At 47.7% G+C, this 16,067-nt stretch overlaps 1 protein-coding gene across 1 annotated transcript in view; it reads left to right on the top strand.

Annotated features, from left to right (window-relative positions):
- The first annotated feature begins 914 nt into the window (after positions 1 to 914).
- ARPC2 (actin related protein 2/3 complex subunit 2) overlaps positions 915 to 16,067 on the top strand; it is a 33,895-nt gene continuing 18,742 nt past the window's right edge. Inside the window, exons 1-5 of the mRNA XM_065413084.1 lie at positions 915 to 1,056; positions 10,975 to 11,009; positions 12,174 to 12,286; positions 14,830 to 14,875; positions 15,542 to 15,728. Coding sequence (XP_065269156.1) covers positions 983 to 1,056; positions 10,975 to 11,009; positions 12,174 to 12,286; positions 14,830 to 14,875; positions 15,542 to 15,728 — 455 coding nt within the window. The 5' untranslated portion in view covers positions 915 to 982. The remainder of the gene's footprint in view (positions 1,057 to 10,974; positions 11,010 to 12,173; positions 12,287 to 14,829; positions 14,876 to 15,541; positions 15,729 to 16,067) is intronic.

Genomic DNA, 16,067 nt, shown 5'->3' with positions numbered 1-16,067 from the left:
TGATAGTTTACTTGGCTTAAGAGCCTTTGGTGAGGGACCTTGTCAAAGGCTTTCTGAACATACAAGAACACAATATCCACTGGATCCCCCGTGTCCACGTTTCTTGACCCCACCCCCCAAAAAATTCGAATAGATTGGATCCTGCACAAGCCTGTCCCCTGCACTAATCAGGCTCTTGTAGGCTCAGACCCCATGCACTAATTCAGATTCTGTAGGCTAGCGGGGGTCCCGTGCACACCAGCCCAGCCCGCGCACTAATTCAGATTCTGTAGGCTAGCGGAGATCCCGTGCACACCAGCCCAGCCCGTGCACTAATTCGGATTCTGTAGGCTAGCGGGGGTCCCGTGCACACCAGCCCAGCCCGCGCACTAATTCAGATTCTGTAGGCTAGCGGGGATCCCGTGCACACCAGTATATCCCGTGCACTAATTCGGATTCTGTAGGCTAGCGGGGGTCCCGTGCACACCAGCCCAGCCCGCGCACTAATTCAGATTCTGTAGGCTAGCGGGGGTCCCGTGCACACCAGCCCAGCCCGTGCACTAATTCGGATTCTGTAGGCTAGCGGGGGTCCCGTGCACACCAGCCCAGCCCGCGCACTAATTCAGATTCTGTAGGCTAGCGGAGATCCCGTGCACACCAGCCCAGCCCGTGCACTAATTCGGATTCTGTAGGCTAGCGGGGGTCCCGTGCACACCAGCCCAGCCCGCGCACTAATTCGGATTCTGTAGGCTAACCGGGGTCCCGGGGTCCAGCCCCACGCGCCCCAGCAGCCCGCCACTACCGGCCTAGGGGTCGCGCGCACCTGCCCGCCTCCGAGCGGAAGTGACGTGAGAGGGGGCGGGGCACAGAGCGGAAGCGGCGGCGCAGGCTCGGGCGGGTCCCCGGTGCGCGCAGCGGGCTCGGCTCCCTCCCCGGCCTCGGTCCCTGAGACCCCCCCCGCCCCGTCCCGTCCCGTCCCGCCGCGCCGGCTCCCGGCCCCGCCATGATCCTGCTCGAGGTCAACAACCGCATCGTCGAGGAGACGCTGGCGCTCAAGTTCGAGGGCGCGGCCGCCGGGTGAGGGGGGTCGGGGGGGGAGCGGCCGCCGGGTGAGGGGGGGCGGGGGGTCGGGGGGGAGCGGCCGCCGGGTGAGGGGGGGGTCCGGGGGGGGCGGCCGCCGGGTGAGGGGGGGGTCCGGGGGGGGGCGCGCGCCGGGTGAGGGGGGCCGGGGGGGAGCGGCCGCCGGGTGAGGGGGGGGTCCGGGGGGGGGCGCGCGCCGGGTGAGGGGGGGGCGGGGGGCCGGGGGGGAGCGGCCGCCGGGTGAGGGGGGGGCGGGGGGGCCGGTGGGGAGCGGCCGCCGGGTGAGGGGGGGTCCGGGGGGGGGGGCTGAGGCGGAAGCGGGGGCCGGCAGGAGGCGGGGGCCCCAGAGCAGCCGCGGGCTGGGGGGGCGGGTGGGATCCGCGCCGGGTCCGGCCGTGCGGAGGCTCTGACGGAGCCGGGACAGACACGCTGCCCGCCCGGGGTGCGGCACTTCCGCAGCCGCTGGGGCCGCACCTTCCCCGGGGGTGGGTGCGAGGCGGGCGCCGCCTCCGCCCTGTGCCCCGGGCCGAGCCCTGCCGGGCGGGGAAGGGAGGCGGCCCGGGCTCCGGCCCCGCACGGGGGAACCTGCCCCCCCACCCAGGTGGGTCTCAGCAGGGCAGCCCAATGCCACCTGCCCCCAGTTACCTGGGCAGTAGGGCCCGGGATTGCATGAGCCACCGGCTCTTGGGTCCCTGGGTCTGAGCCCCGGAGCCCGGCCTGGCTCAGTTAGAACATAGCAGGCAGCAAGGGCACCTCTAGGCCCGGTCCGCACACAGCTCTTGTCATGTGGGTGAGGAGAAAGGGGCATGGTTTGTACTGAAACTGTGTTACTGATACGGCCCCTCGTGAGGATGCACTTACGCCAGTATAGAAGTGCTTATACCGGGGTAGCTTAGTCCCCTTCCTGTATGGGAATCCGCTAAACTGGTATGAGCGCTTTTATATTGGTATAGCTGCATCCACGTTTGGGGGTTTGTTCTGCATTATACTGGTATAGTTAAAGCCGTCCAACTCTTGTCTACACAAGGCCCTAGAAAATCAGTGTTTGCACAGAAAGTTACTAGTGCAATGTATATTTCTGAAGTGTACTTCCTGTTAGTGGAGTGGAGTTGCCAGCCCCCTTTCTGCACACTCACCATGCATCATGCAGGAACACTTGACAGGCCCCGTGTCAGGCTTGGGGGAAGGGACCTAGCCTCATGTCTCTTCCACTTCTTATCTATTACTCTAAGGTTTCTTTGAAGAGATTTGCCTTGTGTGTGCAGAATAGTGGTAACCTGTGCAAAACAAGATATGCTTCTTCCTACTTCCCCCCCAGCTTTCAGACATTGAATAGACCCTTACAAACGAACATGCTCATCTTTCATCTTTGTCCACTTGTGATAAAATAGGAATCTGGATAACCACCTAGCTTTGATCAATCCCTATTAGTTTTTGTAGGCTGTTGAGTAACTGTAGTTCTAAACAAATTGCTTTTCTCCTTACAAGCATCTAATGCAAAGAGTCTTGCCAAGACATGGCAACCACATTATACACACAGCCCTCAGCTGACCCTGTTAAAACGCAGCTATTGCCAGGCCTGTATGGAGCAAACTATTGTCTGTGAGAAGTTGTCTCTCTCAAAGTTCCTCATTTGCCATGAGGCTTCATACTGAGGAGCTCTTCCTGTTGGAGGCAGCTTGGAGGACATGTCACTGTTCTTATCTAATAAAGCTATTACAGTCGAGGTAGCAGAGTACAGCCTTCAGAAATTCTGTTGCTTTATACCACTAAAATCACCGTGTTGCTCCTTCTGTAACAGTTGCAGGCCTGCAGATTTCCATTCTACTCTACAATGAAGCACACATCTGCATTGGCCATACTTGCATGCAATACCAACTGTTTCTGGATTGGTTCCGCTTATCTCAGCGACTTGGTTTGCTGATGTCGTGTCTGCCTTTACTTTATATTAATCTAAACACTACTTTTATGTTTTTAAAAATGAATCAAATAGACTTTATTTCTGTATAATCTGTGTCCCTTGGTCATGGTGATATAAGAGAAGAAGTTGTAACTTCTGCATTTTTTTCCCTAGCTGATACTAAGGCACTCTTGTCCAGGCAAGCACAGGGCCAAGACAAGGATCAGAAACATGTAGGGATGTATTTTTCAAGCTGTCATGTTTCTTATAAGTCATATGGAGTGGGTTTCAGTCTATGCCTTTATTAATTTGAGATCTCAAAATGTGTTCCATTATTCAAAGTCAAACCACAACTCTGGGGTGTATCCTTTTGGAAAATGGATGATTGTCCACAATGATATCTTAAGACCTTGGGGTGGCACAGGTGGCATTTGCTTTATGCCATTTTAGCTATTGTTTTTTTGGGGTATATCTTGGGAACCATTGCAGGATGGTCATGATGAGGGAAAAATTATGGGAATTCAGTAACAGGAACAAATCAAGTCTGGACATCTTACCTTATCTTGCATCTGAAGAAGTGAGGTTCTTACCCACGAAAGCTTATGCTCCCAATACTTCTGTTAGTCTTAAAGGTGCCACAGGACCCTCTGTTGCTTTTTACCTGAAATAATCATTGTTTTCCCCCTTTAGTCCAAATAACCTGAATTGAGCAAGTGTGTGGTGAGAGCGGACAGACTTGAACATACCCGCTATCATAGAGGCAGTTATGTCTAATGTTTAGAACACAGGACTGGGAATCGGAAGGCATGAGTTCTAGTCCCAGCTTTGCCACTGACTTGCTATATGTCCTTGGTCATGACACTTAATTTAGCTCTGTTTTCCCAGATGTAGAACAGGGATGATATCAACCTTGTGTAAAACTTTCAGAGCCTCAGATGAAAGATACTTTGCACTTTTATAGACTTATATTAGAACTTACTTCTGAAATCCAGCTTAGCTCCAGTTTAAGATATGTTTATAGTATCATTGGTGTACATAGCTGGGCAACAAGCTCCCTGCTCTGAGAAATGTACTGTGTAAAGGTGTGATCCTGCATACTGTGAGTTCCATTTACTCCTATGGAAATTACCAATGCGATAGGCATCTTAAAAGACAGATTAATAGCACTTCACAGGATAGGGCCTTCTATGTCTCTCTTAAACGAATCTTTCCTTTCCTCTGAAGGTTTTAAATTCTTGCTTAGAATTGACTGATCTGGTTTCATATATTGCTGAGCTCTTCATTCTGTCTCCCACTCGAACCATGAGAGCTGCCAAGTTGAATGAGGTTCTTGATGGTTCATTGCATCCACCCACCAGTATGCAAGAATCCCAGAATGTCAAGTCCTGGGTGTTCTTTATAAAGAAAAACCCATGAAAATGATGGAATCTATGACTCCTTTGGCAGCCATGACAAAAATGCGGCCATACCGTCTTTAATGTTGGGTTTATAGAGCCTTTAAAGCTGTAGCCACACAATTTATTACCCTTATTACTTCATACATGTCACTTTAACTCCTTTGTTGCTGGACACTGGCGCATCTTCTGCAGCAGAACGCTTCAGCATTTGTGCCTTATGATGAGAACGCAGCCCTGGGAGTACAAGTGGTTACCGTTAACTATTTGCGTTTGTCCTCTCACCTTTAAAATGGTTTTAGAACTATTGGAACTCTGCAGGATGTCGTGGTTGGGAGTGTCTGACATGCTTCTGTTGAATAGTTTAAATCATCTTCGTTATATTGTCTTAAATCATTTTAGCAGGAATTGCAGCAGAACCAGGTTGTCCGATTTGAGTGACCTATCCGTTTAGAATGTAAGCTTCTCCAGGCATGCACCATGTCTTGAACAGCACCGAGCGCACTCTTGGTGGTTAATACAGAAAAATGTGGGTGCTAGCCAGAGAACTAAATGTGTAGCCAAAGGTAGATATCAAATTGATGGCTTAGATCCCCATGCTGTCCAGGGAAGCCTTGCAAGAGGTGACTGGGGAAGTGGATTTTTTAAGCCTGGACTTAACTTAACAATTGGTTCTCTCATGGAGTCCCCCAGCAGACAGCACAAGGCCAGCAAGGTGAATGCTTGCAGTGTGGCTGCTGCGAACCAGAAAGGAAGTGCATGTGGTTATGGTGCTATATGTGATGGAGCAAGCTACATTTCTTTGACTGTGCCATGTCCCAGTACTCTTAATACACTGAACTTCTGTCGTGCCTTTCAGCCAAGGAGCTCAGAGCATTTTAGGAACAAGTCTCACACCAGGTTCATTTCTCCACCTTCTAAATGAGGGGAAATGCTAGGCTGGAGAGGTGACGTGGCCAAGGTCAAAGAGTGTCAGAGCTAGTAATAGAATTCAGAGCCCCTGACTCCCAGTCTCCTGCTCTAACCAGTAGACCATGCCTCCTTGCTTTGATCCTTCCCTAGTGTAATGCAGGTCATTGTAAGCTGTATCAGGCATCATGAGATGCTATCTTACCCCTCTCGGGTAAACCTGTACATAGACTCCAGTGATTGCAAAGTGATGCTCTGTCCTTTAAGGCAGCGGTTCTCAACCAGTGGTCTGCAGCCCCTTGGGGGTCCACGAGCCCTTTCAGGGGGTCGGTGGGGCCCCACTGCTGAAACCCCGAACCCCGGTGGGGGCCCCTCCTGGGGCTGAAGGCTCAAACTCTCCCCCCCACGGGGCTGAAGTCAGGAGCTACATGGGGCTGAAGCCCCATCCCTGGCGCCTCCCCATGGGGCTGAAGCAGGGGATGGTGCGGGGCTGAAACCCTGAGCTCCCCTTCCCTCCCTGAAGTCAGAGCCACAGGGAGCTGAAACCCCAAGCTTCCCCCAACCCCCTCCCACTGAAGCCGGGAGCGGCAGGGCTCAAGCCCTGAGCCCATAGGCAGAGTTCAGGGGGCATGAGGGTGTTGCCCCCCCCAAACGGCAGTGCCTTACCTAGAGTGGGGCAGTCCTGGGGGCACCCACTCTCTGGCCAGATCCTAGGCGGGAAGCCAGAGCCAGGCAGTGAGGGGCAGCTGCTCCTCTGGTTGGTGGTGCTGTGGAGTGGGCAGCCGTGGCATTCCCCCATCTGCTGCTGGCGCCAGGGTTTGCGGCTGCTCCTCAGCTCCCAGCCCCCTGTGACTGCTCCCGCAGCCGGTCAGGGTTACCCATGCGGGGACCCAGCTCTGGGACTGGCAGAGCCCTCGGGGAGCAGCCACTGGCACACAGCCCCTCACAGGTGGGTGGCCTGCTGAGATGAGGTGCAGGTGGCACTCCCTCCCTGGACCCTGCTGTGCAGAGCTGGCCCGAGCCCTGCTCCCCCCTCCCCAAAATAGAAGTCAAACTACACCTATGTCAGGAGCCCTGAGTCATCCCCCGCTGGGCCTTGGAGTTTTGTAGCATGTTGAGGGGGGCCTCAGAAAGAAAAAGGTTGAGAACCCCTGGTGTAAGGCTTTACGCTTTGAAGAAGTTCATTTTTATCCTTCAAAGTTGGAGATTAGAATACCTGTGCATTGCATAGCTCTGCCAGTACCCTCACTGGCCTTCGTTGTTTGGTCCAGGCATTTTAATTGTGAGCTGTGATCCTCTAGTCAGCCTATCTATGCGATTACTAGCCAAGTCTGCATTTGCATGTGCTCTTGATTAATATAGAAGATGAGAGGACAGTTTGAACAAGATTTATAATTATCTTTCCTCTCTTTTTAAAAATTAATTATTGTTACATGTGGCTGCGAACATTTGTAGCCTGAGTAATGAAGCTGAGGAACTTGGCACTTGTCCGAGTCAAAACTGAGGAAGTGCTGTCAGATGAGGATTTGCTGTTACGTGCATGTTGGAAGCTGCAGATCTTCTTGAAGCTATAGTTCTGCTAGGGGTGAAAAATCGGATTTGGACTTCAACATACATTAAGTGGAGTTAATGTAACATGCTTATAGACGAGCCAATGTAATAATCTTCTAGAAAAACCAGTTGATGGAGGAAGTTGAGCAGGAAGAAATTGTACCTGCCAGAACCCTTTTTGTATTCTTGCATCTAAGCACAGAGCAGATGTTCTTGATGGGGGGTTTAGTGAGTATTTGATTGCATGTGTGTGGTTTGGACTTGATTAATATTAAGGTTGTTGGGAAATGGGCAACTGCCTTTGGTAGGAACTGCTGCCATTTTAGGTTCAGGGTTCAGATGGATTTGTCAATCAGGTCTGTCTTGTATTTAGATTGAATTATTTTTGGTGTGGGAGCCTTTTTTATTTGTCTTTTAGGACAGAAGGTAGCAAAAAGAAAAGATTGTTGTATTTTCGCAGTTCAGGTGAACTTGAGATAGCAACATAGGGATAAAGAGGAGCTCATTATTCACCTTAGCAGAAGACGGTGTACTGTTTGAAACCTTGCGGTTGTGGAAAAACTAGACAGGCTGACATCAGAGAGAGCTGTGTTGATTGGGGATAAGTGAACTCCAGTTCAGTGCCAAATTGAGTAAACTTGATTTTGAGGAACATGGTTCCACAATTTTAAGAGCTGCAGCGGGCAATACATGTTTACAGGCCCAGGAAGGGAAAGCTGATGGTGGAAGAGCAGGATGCAGAGAGAGAAGGTCTTGGGTGGATGATGTGGTATTCTCCATGGATCAAAAGGACTATTCATCCACAAAGACATGAGCAGAGGGTTGTAGGGGCTGGGCTACCATGGTTGCATACCTCCAGTAATAGAGATGCCACATAAGAAGAATAAGGTTCCACAGTTCAGGCCACTTGGATATGCAAACTGAGGTTGCAATGATTCTGTAGGTACTATACTGCTAGCTCTTGTAGTTGTGAATTTAAAGGAATCCCTTACTTAAGCAATGTGATGTATTTAAATGTAAGACTCTGAAAGGAGCTTTTATAATGGATTTTGCCAGCAATCTGCAGGATAAATGCCGGATGCGCCTCATCATCTGTATGACCGGCACTAGTGATCCAGCTACTTCACCTGTTATATTTGGAGCCCATTTTAAACCGATAGTGTTGTGTGAGCACCTCCAATCTAATCCCCTGTTTCCAGTTGCTTGTGCACTTCTGAAACTTTTATCTGTGGGGATGAAATTTTAGACTTGATCTCTAAGTTGAAATCTGGCAGGGAAACTCGTTGAGAAATGCCTGTGAGTATTTCTTTTTCTACAGCCGTTTAGGGCAAGGTGCAAAGTAAATGGTTAGTGGCTCTACTCCCTTCTTAAGCAAAGTCTTTGCCTCGTTCACTGCACGTATTGTGTATAACATACTTTCCCCAACTCTGGTCCAGCATGCACAAGAGTAGTATACAGTAGCAGAAGATGTTACACTTATAGGTAAGGTTCTAGAAAATACTATTTCTCTGAGCTTGGCAAATGGTGTGTGATCATGTAATTAAAAACTGTTGTGTTACCTATGCATGAGAGGGCAGAGTTAAGGTTGCATGTGCATCCTTAACTTTAGTATTTCCTGACTCTGGGGTGTTTAACTGTACCACCTGAAAGTTCCCTACTTGGGACTTTGCTGAAATATTGCTAGTCCGCGCTGTCTTTTACATTCGAGTGAATATAATGCTCACAAAAACAAACTGATGCACTGTGCATTCCTTGCCCATGCCTTATTAGTGCTCTATCCCTCTGCATTAATTCCTATCAAAGAATAACCTATTCATGGCTGTGGTGTCAACAAAATACTTTGGGGAGGTGCTATGCACATTATTCACAATATTTTGCTCCTGGCCACTAGGACCCCTTCGCTATTATGTTCATGGACCTCCCTTGAGCAGAACCACCCTGCCAGTCACCTTAAATTGTGTGATGAATTGATATGCACCAGTGGAATTTTTGTTTATCTGCTGTGGGCTGATACCCAGGAGCAGACATTAATTTGATGTGACTTGGGAACTGCTCCCTACTCCAGAGCAGAAGTTATAATACAGACGTGCCTTTTGAAGTGGAGTGGGAAGCAACTTCCAAAGACCCAGCTGGGAGCAGAGATTAGAGAGAGAGGTCAGCAAGTAATAGTGATTTTTAAACTAAAAGATCTGCCCCAAGGCAGCTTGCATCACTTCTTCCAAGTGCTGTGTTATCTTTGCTGCTGCAGCAGTGCAAAAGATTGAGACTCTCCAGTTTTGTAAAGAAGGAGGCTATTGCCTTTCACAGCTGCTAACTTACAGAAAGAAGTGACTGCTCATCATCATGGCATTGCTAGTACCAGTGAGGGCTGGATAAGCCCACCAAATCCACTTGCACTTAGACCTCAGCCTCGGGATAAGTGCCTCTCCTACCCCAGCAAAGCAATTATATGAATTACACTCAGCCCTAGCTTTAATGCCTTTCATTGCATCAGTCTTGTTGTAGGTCTGTGCTGAGTTTGGCACACCTTGCTGCATTCCTGGGGCTCCACAGCAGTGATTGAAATGGAGCTGTCTGCAAACAGAGCAGATGGCAGGGCAAAGCAGTGGCTTTTATCATGCAAAAAACCCATTAACATTGTTCGGTTCTGAAACAAGGGATGAAAATAAATTCCAAACCACTGCTCTCTCTCCAGCCTTTATGTAATTTCCCTGATATGCCAAGGTGTGCCTAGCATCTGCCAGTGTGTTCTTGCCGACAGCGAGCAAGATTCAACAAAAGATCAAACACCTAGAGTGGGGCAGCCTGGTTGTGACCACGGACACCCTGAAAGACATGTTTGTGTAGATGCCAGCTTGATTTATTTGCTGAATTGGGCCTTTTGCACCTTGCACCCAGTCCAGTAGTGGCTGCTAGATTCTCTTTTTAAAATAAGCAGACATATACCACAAAATGGGCAAACCGTCAATCCCCAAATTGTATGCAGTGTTGTTGTAGCTGTGTCTGTCCCAGGATATTGGAGAGACAAGGTGGGGGGCAGTTAATATCTTTTATTGGGCCTACTTTTGCTGTTTAGAGCTCTGTGTAAGCTTGAAGGCTTGTCTCTCTGACCGACAGATGTTGGTCCAATAAAAGATATCACCTCCCCCACCTGGTGTCCCTCTAATCTTCAGATTGTTTATCTTGTTTGTCCTCTGTAGAATTCCCTGCCCATACCTTACTACTACCTTTGTATTTCTTCCCATCAGAGAATGCCACCTTAGTGGCTATGGTTTCAACAGCACCTCTCAGGATGCAGAGGCAGCAGGCAAACCACTTATCATGGATCATAGCAAGTTCACCCTTCAGAAACACTCAATTCCATCAGAGTAGTTAGTGCCAGTTTAACTCCATCGCCTGGAGAAATGCAACCTTTCAGGGTATTGTTGTTAAGCTTTTAAGCTTAGAGCATATGAAGGTAAAGTGAAATATTTTAAACATTTATATTTGTTTGGGATCCTAAATTACAAACAGAATGCCTGGATACAGTTTAAATTTATATGATGAAACACCCATTTGAAAAGCTTCCTGTTCTAGTCACCTACCAGGATCCACGCTTAGAGGAAGGGTCTTTCTGTGGCATCGCTAACACCTAAAGTACTGTAGGGGCTGCAGTTCCCTGCCATGCTTTACGTGGTTATGATGATGTCCAGGCTTGCTGGGGGACCACTGACTCCGGAACTGTCATCTTGGGAGGCTAAAAATAAATAAGTTTTGTTTTCAAAATGCATTTCTTAGTAATGTTAAGGCTACGCATGCATTGTGAATTGCTTAGGATCTCAGACTCCGATGCAGAATTCCGGTATCTATTAATAGACTATGAATAATAATATACTAAAATGGCAAGTTTGTTTTCAAAACCTGGGTCTAGCGGTTGAGGTAAAATCATTGCTCACAGTGAGACTGATGGGGAGATGGCAAAGTACAGAACTCTTGTCAGTAACATCTTTCCTAATTGAATAGTATTAAGGAGTTATACAGTTGGGGCTTTCAGAAAAAGGCCACTTCTCCTAATCAGAAACGTGGACATGGGGCTTTTTAAAACGAGTACACCAATGTTTCTGTACAATTTTAAGGGGGCTGTGATTTGATTTTTGACATCCGATGTTTTCTATTCTTTAGGAACAAACCAGAGGCAGTAGAAGTAACATTTGCAGGTACGTTTCACAACATTTTCATCTCCTTTAAAAAAGTCAAGCTTGTCTGGCCTGACTGTCGCAATGTCTGGTGTACTCAAATTCACCTAGCACCACATGGAGAGGTTTGTTTAATTGACAAACCTGCGCCTTTATGTGCATGTGCCACACAGTATATTTAGTAGGCATTCCTGTTGGCTGAATTATTTAAAGACCTGTGCTTGGACTTGGTTCAGCTCTTTTCTCCATCCATCCTCCTCACCTGATGCACTCGCCGATGACAACGAATTAAATGGTCACAGCACTTATAAAGTGAATGAACTAAATGGTTGTAACTTGTTTCCCCTATGTGCCAGGATGTTTCATGCCCATAATGGCATGTGTAATGAGGTATGTAACATCCATCTGGATACAGCAGATAGGAGTCTGATTTAGGATGATAAGCACTCAAATGGCCAAGATAAACTGAAAGTCTGTTCCCTGTAGCTTAGTCTCCAATGAGATGGGATTTGATTTGAAAACTATAAGCGAGTATTCATCGTGCAGTTCAAATTTTAGATTCCAATGACCAGTTAGAGTTGTACTGCTCTGTGGAGAAACCCAACTTAAACAGAGCTTTTAAATTAAACAAAACAGAGGCCGTACAGCCCATTCTGCCTTCTGAACCAAAGCGGGGAGCCGAGAAAGAAAACTGCCCAGGGACTCTGCTACTGCACTGACTGCTCTCTGCTTAAGCACGTCCTGCTGCTTTTCTGGGTTTCGAATTCTCCACTTTCAGATATTTGTAACCCACATAGTGCAGTGTGTGTCAGACATGTGGGTGCTAATGGCAACCCTCAAGCCGAGTGGAGAGACAAAAGTTAACCATCTGAGAGATCTCTTCATCCCAATACGCTTGTATGGATTAAGGATGTGGCAAATTTGTCAGTGATAGTTGAAACAAGACTGGGCTAAACTTTAACTTGGGATACAAAGTTGTCAGGGATCATTGTAGTCTTTGTTACTAATCTCCAGTATTCCTCATAACTTTCCTTAATTACAGACTACTGTGCTTGAGGGCCCAGTAATATGGGAGATCTTTATACCATACAGTTCCTATTTTGAAAAACCTTTACATTATGCAATGCTTTGGAACTAAGAAATTACATGAGTTCCTAACCGCCCTCTCCTCTGCTTCCGTCCAAGATTTTGATGGAGTCCTTTATCATATTTCCAACCCCAATGGAGACAAGACGAAAGTGATGATCAGTATTTCTCTGAAATTCTACAAAGAGCTACAGGAACACGGTGCAGATGAGGTGAGTGGCTGCATTTCTGGTTTTCCCTTTCTTCCTGGGATTCTAGGCCCTGGTCCTGCACACGCTTTCTGTTGTGTGTACTTAACTGGACTACCGTGAGGGGTCCCACTGACTACAATGGATCAAGATCCTACCGAGGCCCTGTGGGTTAGAAAAGTGTCTGTAAAGTTGCACCATGTAATAGACACCGTGTTACTCCCATCGCCAACACAGAGTGCGCACGATTCTGGAAGAACAGGCTAAATTCTGTTCCTATCGATATTTGATAAGTTCCAGTTACAGAGCTTTTGTTTCTGATGAGAGCATGAGAGATAGAAGAGCACAGCTGATTTTTCAGATTCCCCTAATGGCGTGTAGGGCACCAGCAGCTAGAAATATCCTCTCATAAACTGAACTCACTGGCTAAGGAAGTCACAGTGTGAATAAATATGGAATCCCACAGTGTTGCTTTTCTTATTCTAACCACACTTTAAAGCAAATGAAAGGCTGCCTTTAACATGCACATGCCTTTATCTTTAGGCCGCACTGCCTCGTTCCGCTTTTGTAGCAGGTTTAGTTCCTGTTCAACTGTGCTTATGCTGCAGAGAGCCATTTATGGTAGAAAGAAAAGGCCTTTATGAACATCTGTGCGTTGTGGTTGGATCTTGAAGCAGGAAGTATGACTCAGTTCCTGAATTAGTTTTCAAATCTCCTCATGTTACCTAATGGGGTTCATGCTGCACATCTCAGCAGAGAGACATGCAGCACTTTACCTTTGGGTGTCTTCTGTTGGTTTTTCCTGTGAAAATAGGGGGAAATTGCTCATAATTCTTGGAGTTACTTACACATGACTGGAAAGTGTCTCAAACCTAGAGAATTCCAACAAGGGGAGAGTTTGAATGGTCAAACAGTGCTCGAATAAGTACGATTATCTTGTTACTGCCTTCTATTGACATTAATATGAAGTTCTGCGTAGACGCAGCTGGAGCGTCATGTTCCATCTTCACCCAAACAGCTATGTGGGATCTGTAGTCTCTGTGGGCTGCACTTCCATGTGGAAGGTTAGGGCCTCATTTCTGGCTCCCCCAATATAGATTCTCAGTGTATTTCTTCATTAGAGGGAGAATTAAAATATTTTTTAAAATACAAATATCCGTGTTGGTTTCCAAATCACTGACTAAATCCATCACGTGCTTGTACTTGGAAAGGACAATTCCATTTTAAAATAAAATCATTTAAATAATTAGTTTGTCTTTTGCACTGTGGAGAAGACTAGATTTAGTGTCCCCTGCTGCAATTGATGGTCTTGCCAGCACCCTCAACGGCATGAGGAGTGCAGAGTGGCTGTTCCCATCACAGCTTAAATATCTGCGTTGTCATCAGCCGTTGCTAGAGAAATGCTGATCACTGGATGTGGCTGTTGGCATTCAAAAATCACTTAATCCTTGATGCAAAGTCCGTTAGCAGATGGGGTCAGCTGAATGTCTGTTGTCTCCTGTCCCGCAGAATCAGGGCCCCGCGCACTAGGTGGCATAATGGGACCAACTTCTGCAGCAAGCACCCGTAAATTCAGCTGCAGTGTTAATTTATTCTGTTGCTATGAAATGCTTCTCATTCCCAGCTTCCTCACAGACATGCACAGCTACAGCTCATAGTTGAAAATAGTCATTGATGTGAAATTCAGCACCGATTACTTTTGAAGATAGGTTCTTTCGCTATGCTGTCTAGGTGGCTCAGCTCCTGGGATGTTATCCAAATGGCTTGGCACAGAACCTCCCTCCCCCAGCCCCATATGTGCCAGGGAATGGGGGCGAGGAAGGATTGGCTTGTAGCTGGCTTCAGTGGGTAATCTCCCTCGCTCCTGCACTGTTCTTTAGCTTCTATGCTTCTGGTTCGCCCCTTCCTCTCTGGTTGCCCAGCCCCTGCTGCCTGATCCATGGAACCATGGAAGGATCATGCATTGTAATCAGCTACCCCTGTGAGGAACTGCAGAGCAAGGTGTGGGTGCAGGCCAAGGAGATAGAAAACAAAAACAAAATGGTGAATTTTGCACCTTGGAATCACAACATCCCCAGAGCGCTACTTGAGATGAATGAGGCAGTTCACATCTCTTCGAGCTATTGTCTGCAGAGAGCCTGAAGCAGGCAGGTGTTACTGAATTGATTTAGGCTTGATTCAGGTTTTCAAGATTATCTCTGCCACCGTAAAGGCTAGACCTTTTTTAAAAGGAAAGTTTTGATTCTGGACAACAGTTCCGCACCAGAGTCCATGGCTGAGGAACCATAGTCTACACGGGAGGCCTGTCCAGAGTATAGGTGGAAGCTAGTTCTGTAAAACATGGAAGCCTGAGACTAATTTTCAGTGAGGCCAGCCACAGGGTTGTTGAGGCTCTGCATGCAGAAGCCCATAATTTGGGGTTCTGGCTGAAGACCAGATGTGGCCTAAACCAGTGTCCAGATAGCTGATGCAGGGCCTTTGAAAAAAGGGAGAAGGTGTTCGGGGAAAAGAGCAGGATGTGCTGGAAGGGAAAGACTTACGCTGCTGATGTCTTGTCTGTTTCCTAGTTATTGAAGAGAGTGTATGGAAACTTCTTGGTAAACCCAGAAGCAGGTAAGCCTGAATATAATTAATTTTTTTTTAAATGTGTGCAGACGGCAATGATGACTCTCTCGCTGCTTTATAAATGAGGTTCCGATGAGCTCTGCGCTTTGACACAGTTGGGCTCTTAATACAAATGAAAGGCATTTAAAACAAACCAAAAAAAAAAAAAAATCAAGGTGGGCTGAGTACAGCAGGGCAGAGCTTGTTTGCAGCACAGACTATAATTCTTGATTCCACCCCCGAGAAAGCCTCCGTTCCTCACAATAGGGATTTTTGTTCTGTGTGATGAGACTGACAAGCATTTAATGAGATTCAGAAAACCATGGTTACTTGTAACAACCTCTCTTCCTACTCACTCATTACAAAATTTAGGAGCAGGAACTACGGAGCCATCGCTTCTGCCCTTGAGACGGGGAAAGAAAGCTTAATCTTACCATGGCCCCTCTCTGAGTTCAGTTAGTTGGCCCCTCCCTCCTCTGGGTTAGAAAGTGTCCCACGCTGACATTAGTGGAGTCCCACGCCCTTTAGTGCTTCAGAAGGGGTGAGAAGAAGGAGACAACCTACAAGCTAATGTGGAGGGGTTTGCACAGTAGGATTTTGCCTCTGAAAGTGTCTAATTTCTCTTATGTAAGTAGGATTATAAATGGTTAAAGATGGATTAACCTCCCTTTCCAGGTTACAATGTCTCTTTGCTATATGACCTGGAGAACCTTCCTGCAGCCAAGGAGTCCATTGTGCACCAAGCTGGCATGCTGAAGCGGAACTGCTTTGCCTCTGTCTTCGAGAAGTATTTCAAATGCCAGGAAGAGGGGAAGGATGGGGAGAAGAGAGCTGTCATCCATTACAGGGACGATGAGACGATGTAAGCATGCCGAGTGCATCCCCTGTCCTGCTGCTCCCAAAGCATTCATCAGCACAGGAAAGTTATGCCTGGCAGTGTTTAAATCTGCTCCAGGTCTTTGTGTTCAAACGTGTAGGAAGTACTGTGGTAAGCTGTGAAGTCCCCAGTGTTTTATGCGTTGGCTTGCTTATCCTTCAGCCTGTCAGCGGTGTGTAGCTAAGATAACACTTGTCCATCTGACTGACAGAGGTTTAATACCAAATGACCTGTTAGTGACATCACCTTTTACTGTGCGGGACAATGGAGTTCGACACTCAAATGCTAAGCCTTGTTCCCTGTGGAATGCTCAAGTTTCCAGGC

This window comes from Emys orbicularis, chromosome 11 (assembly GCF_028017835.1).
Source record: "Emys orbicularis isolate rEmyOrb1 chromosome 11, rEmyOrb1.hap1, whole genome shotgun sequence".
NCBI lineage: Eukaryota > Metazoa > Chordata > Testudines > Emydidae > Emys > Emys orbicularis.
The sequence above is the reverse complement of the archived record's forward strand: the minus strand, read 5'-3'. Positions and strand labels throughout refer to the sequence as shown.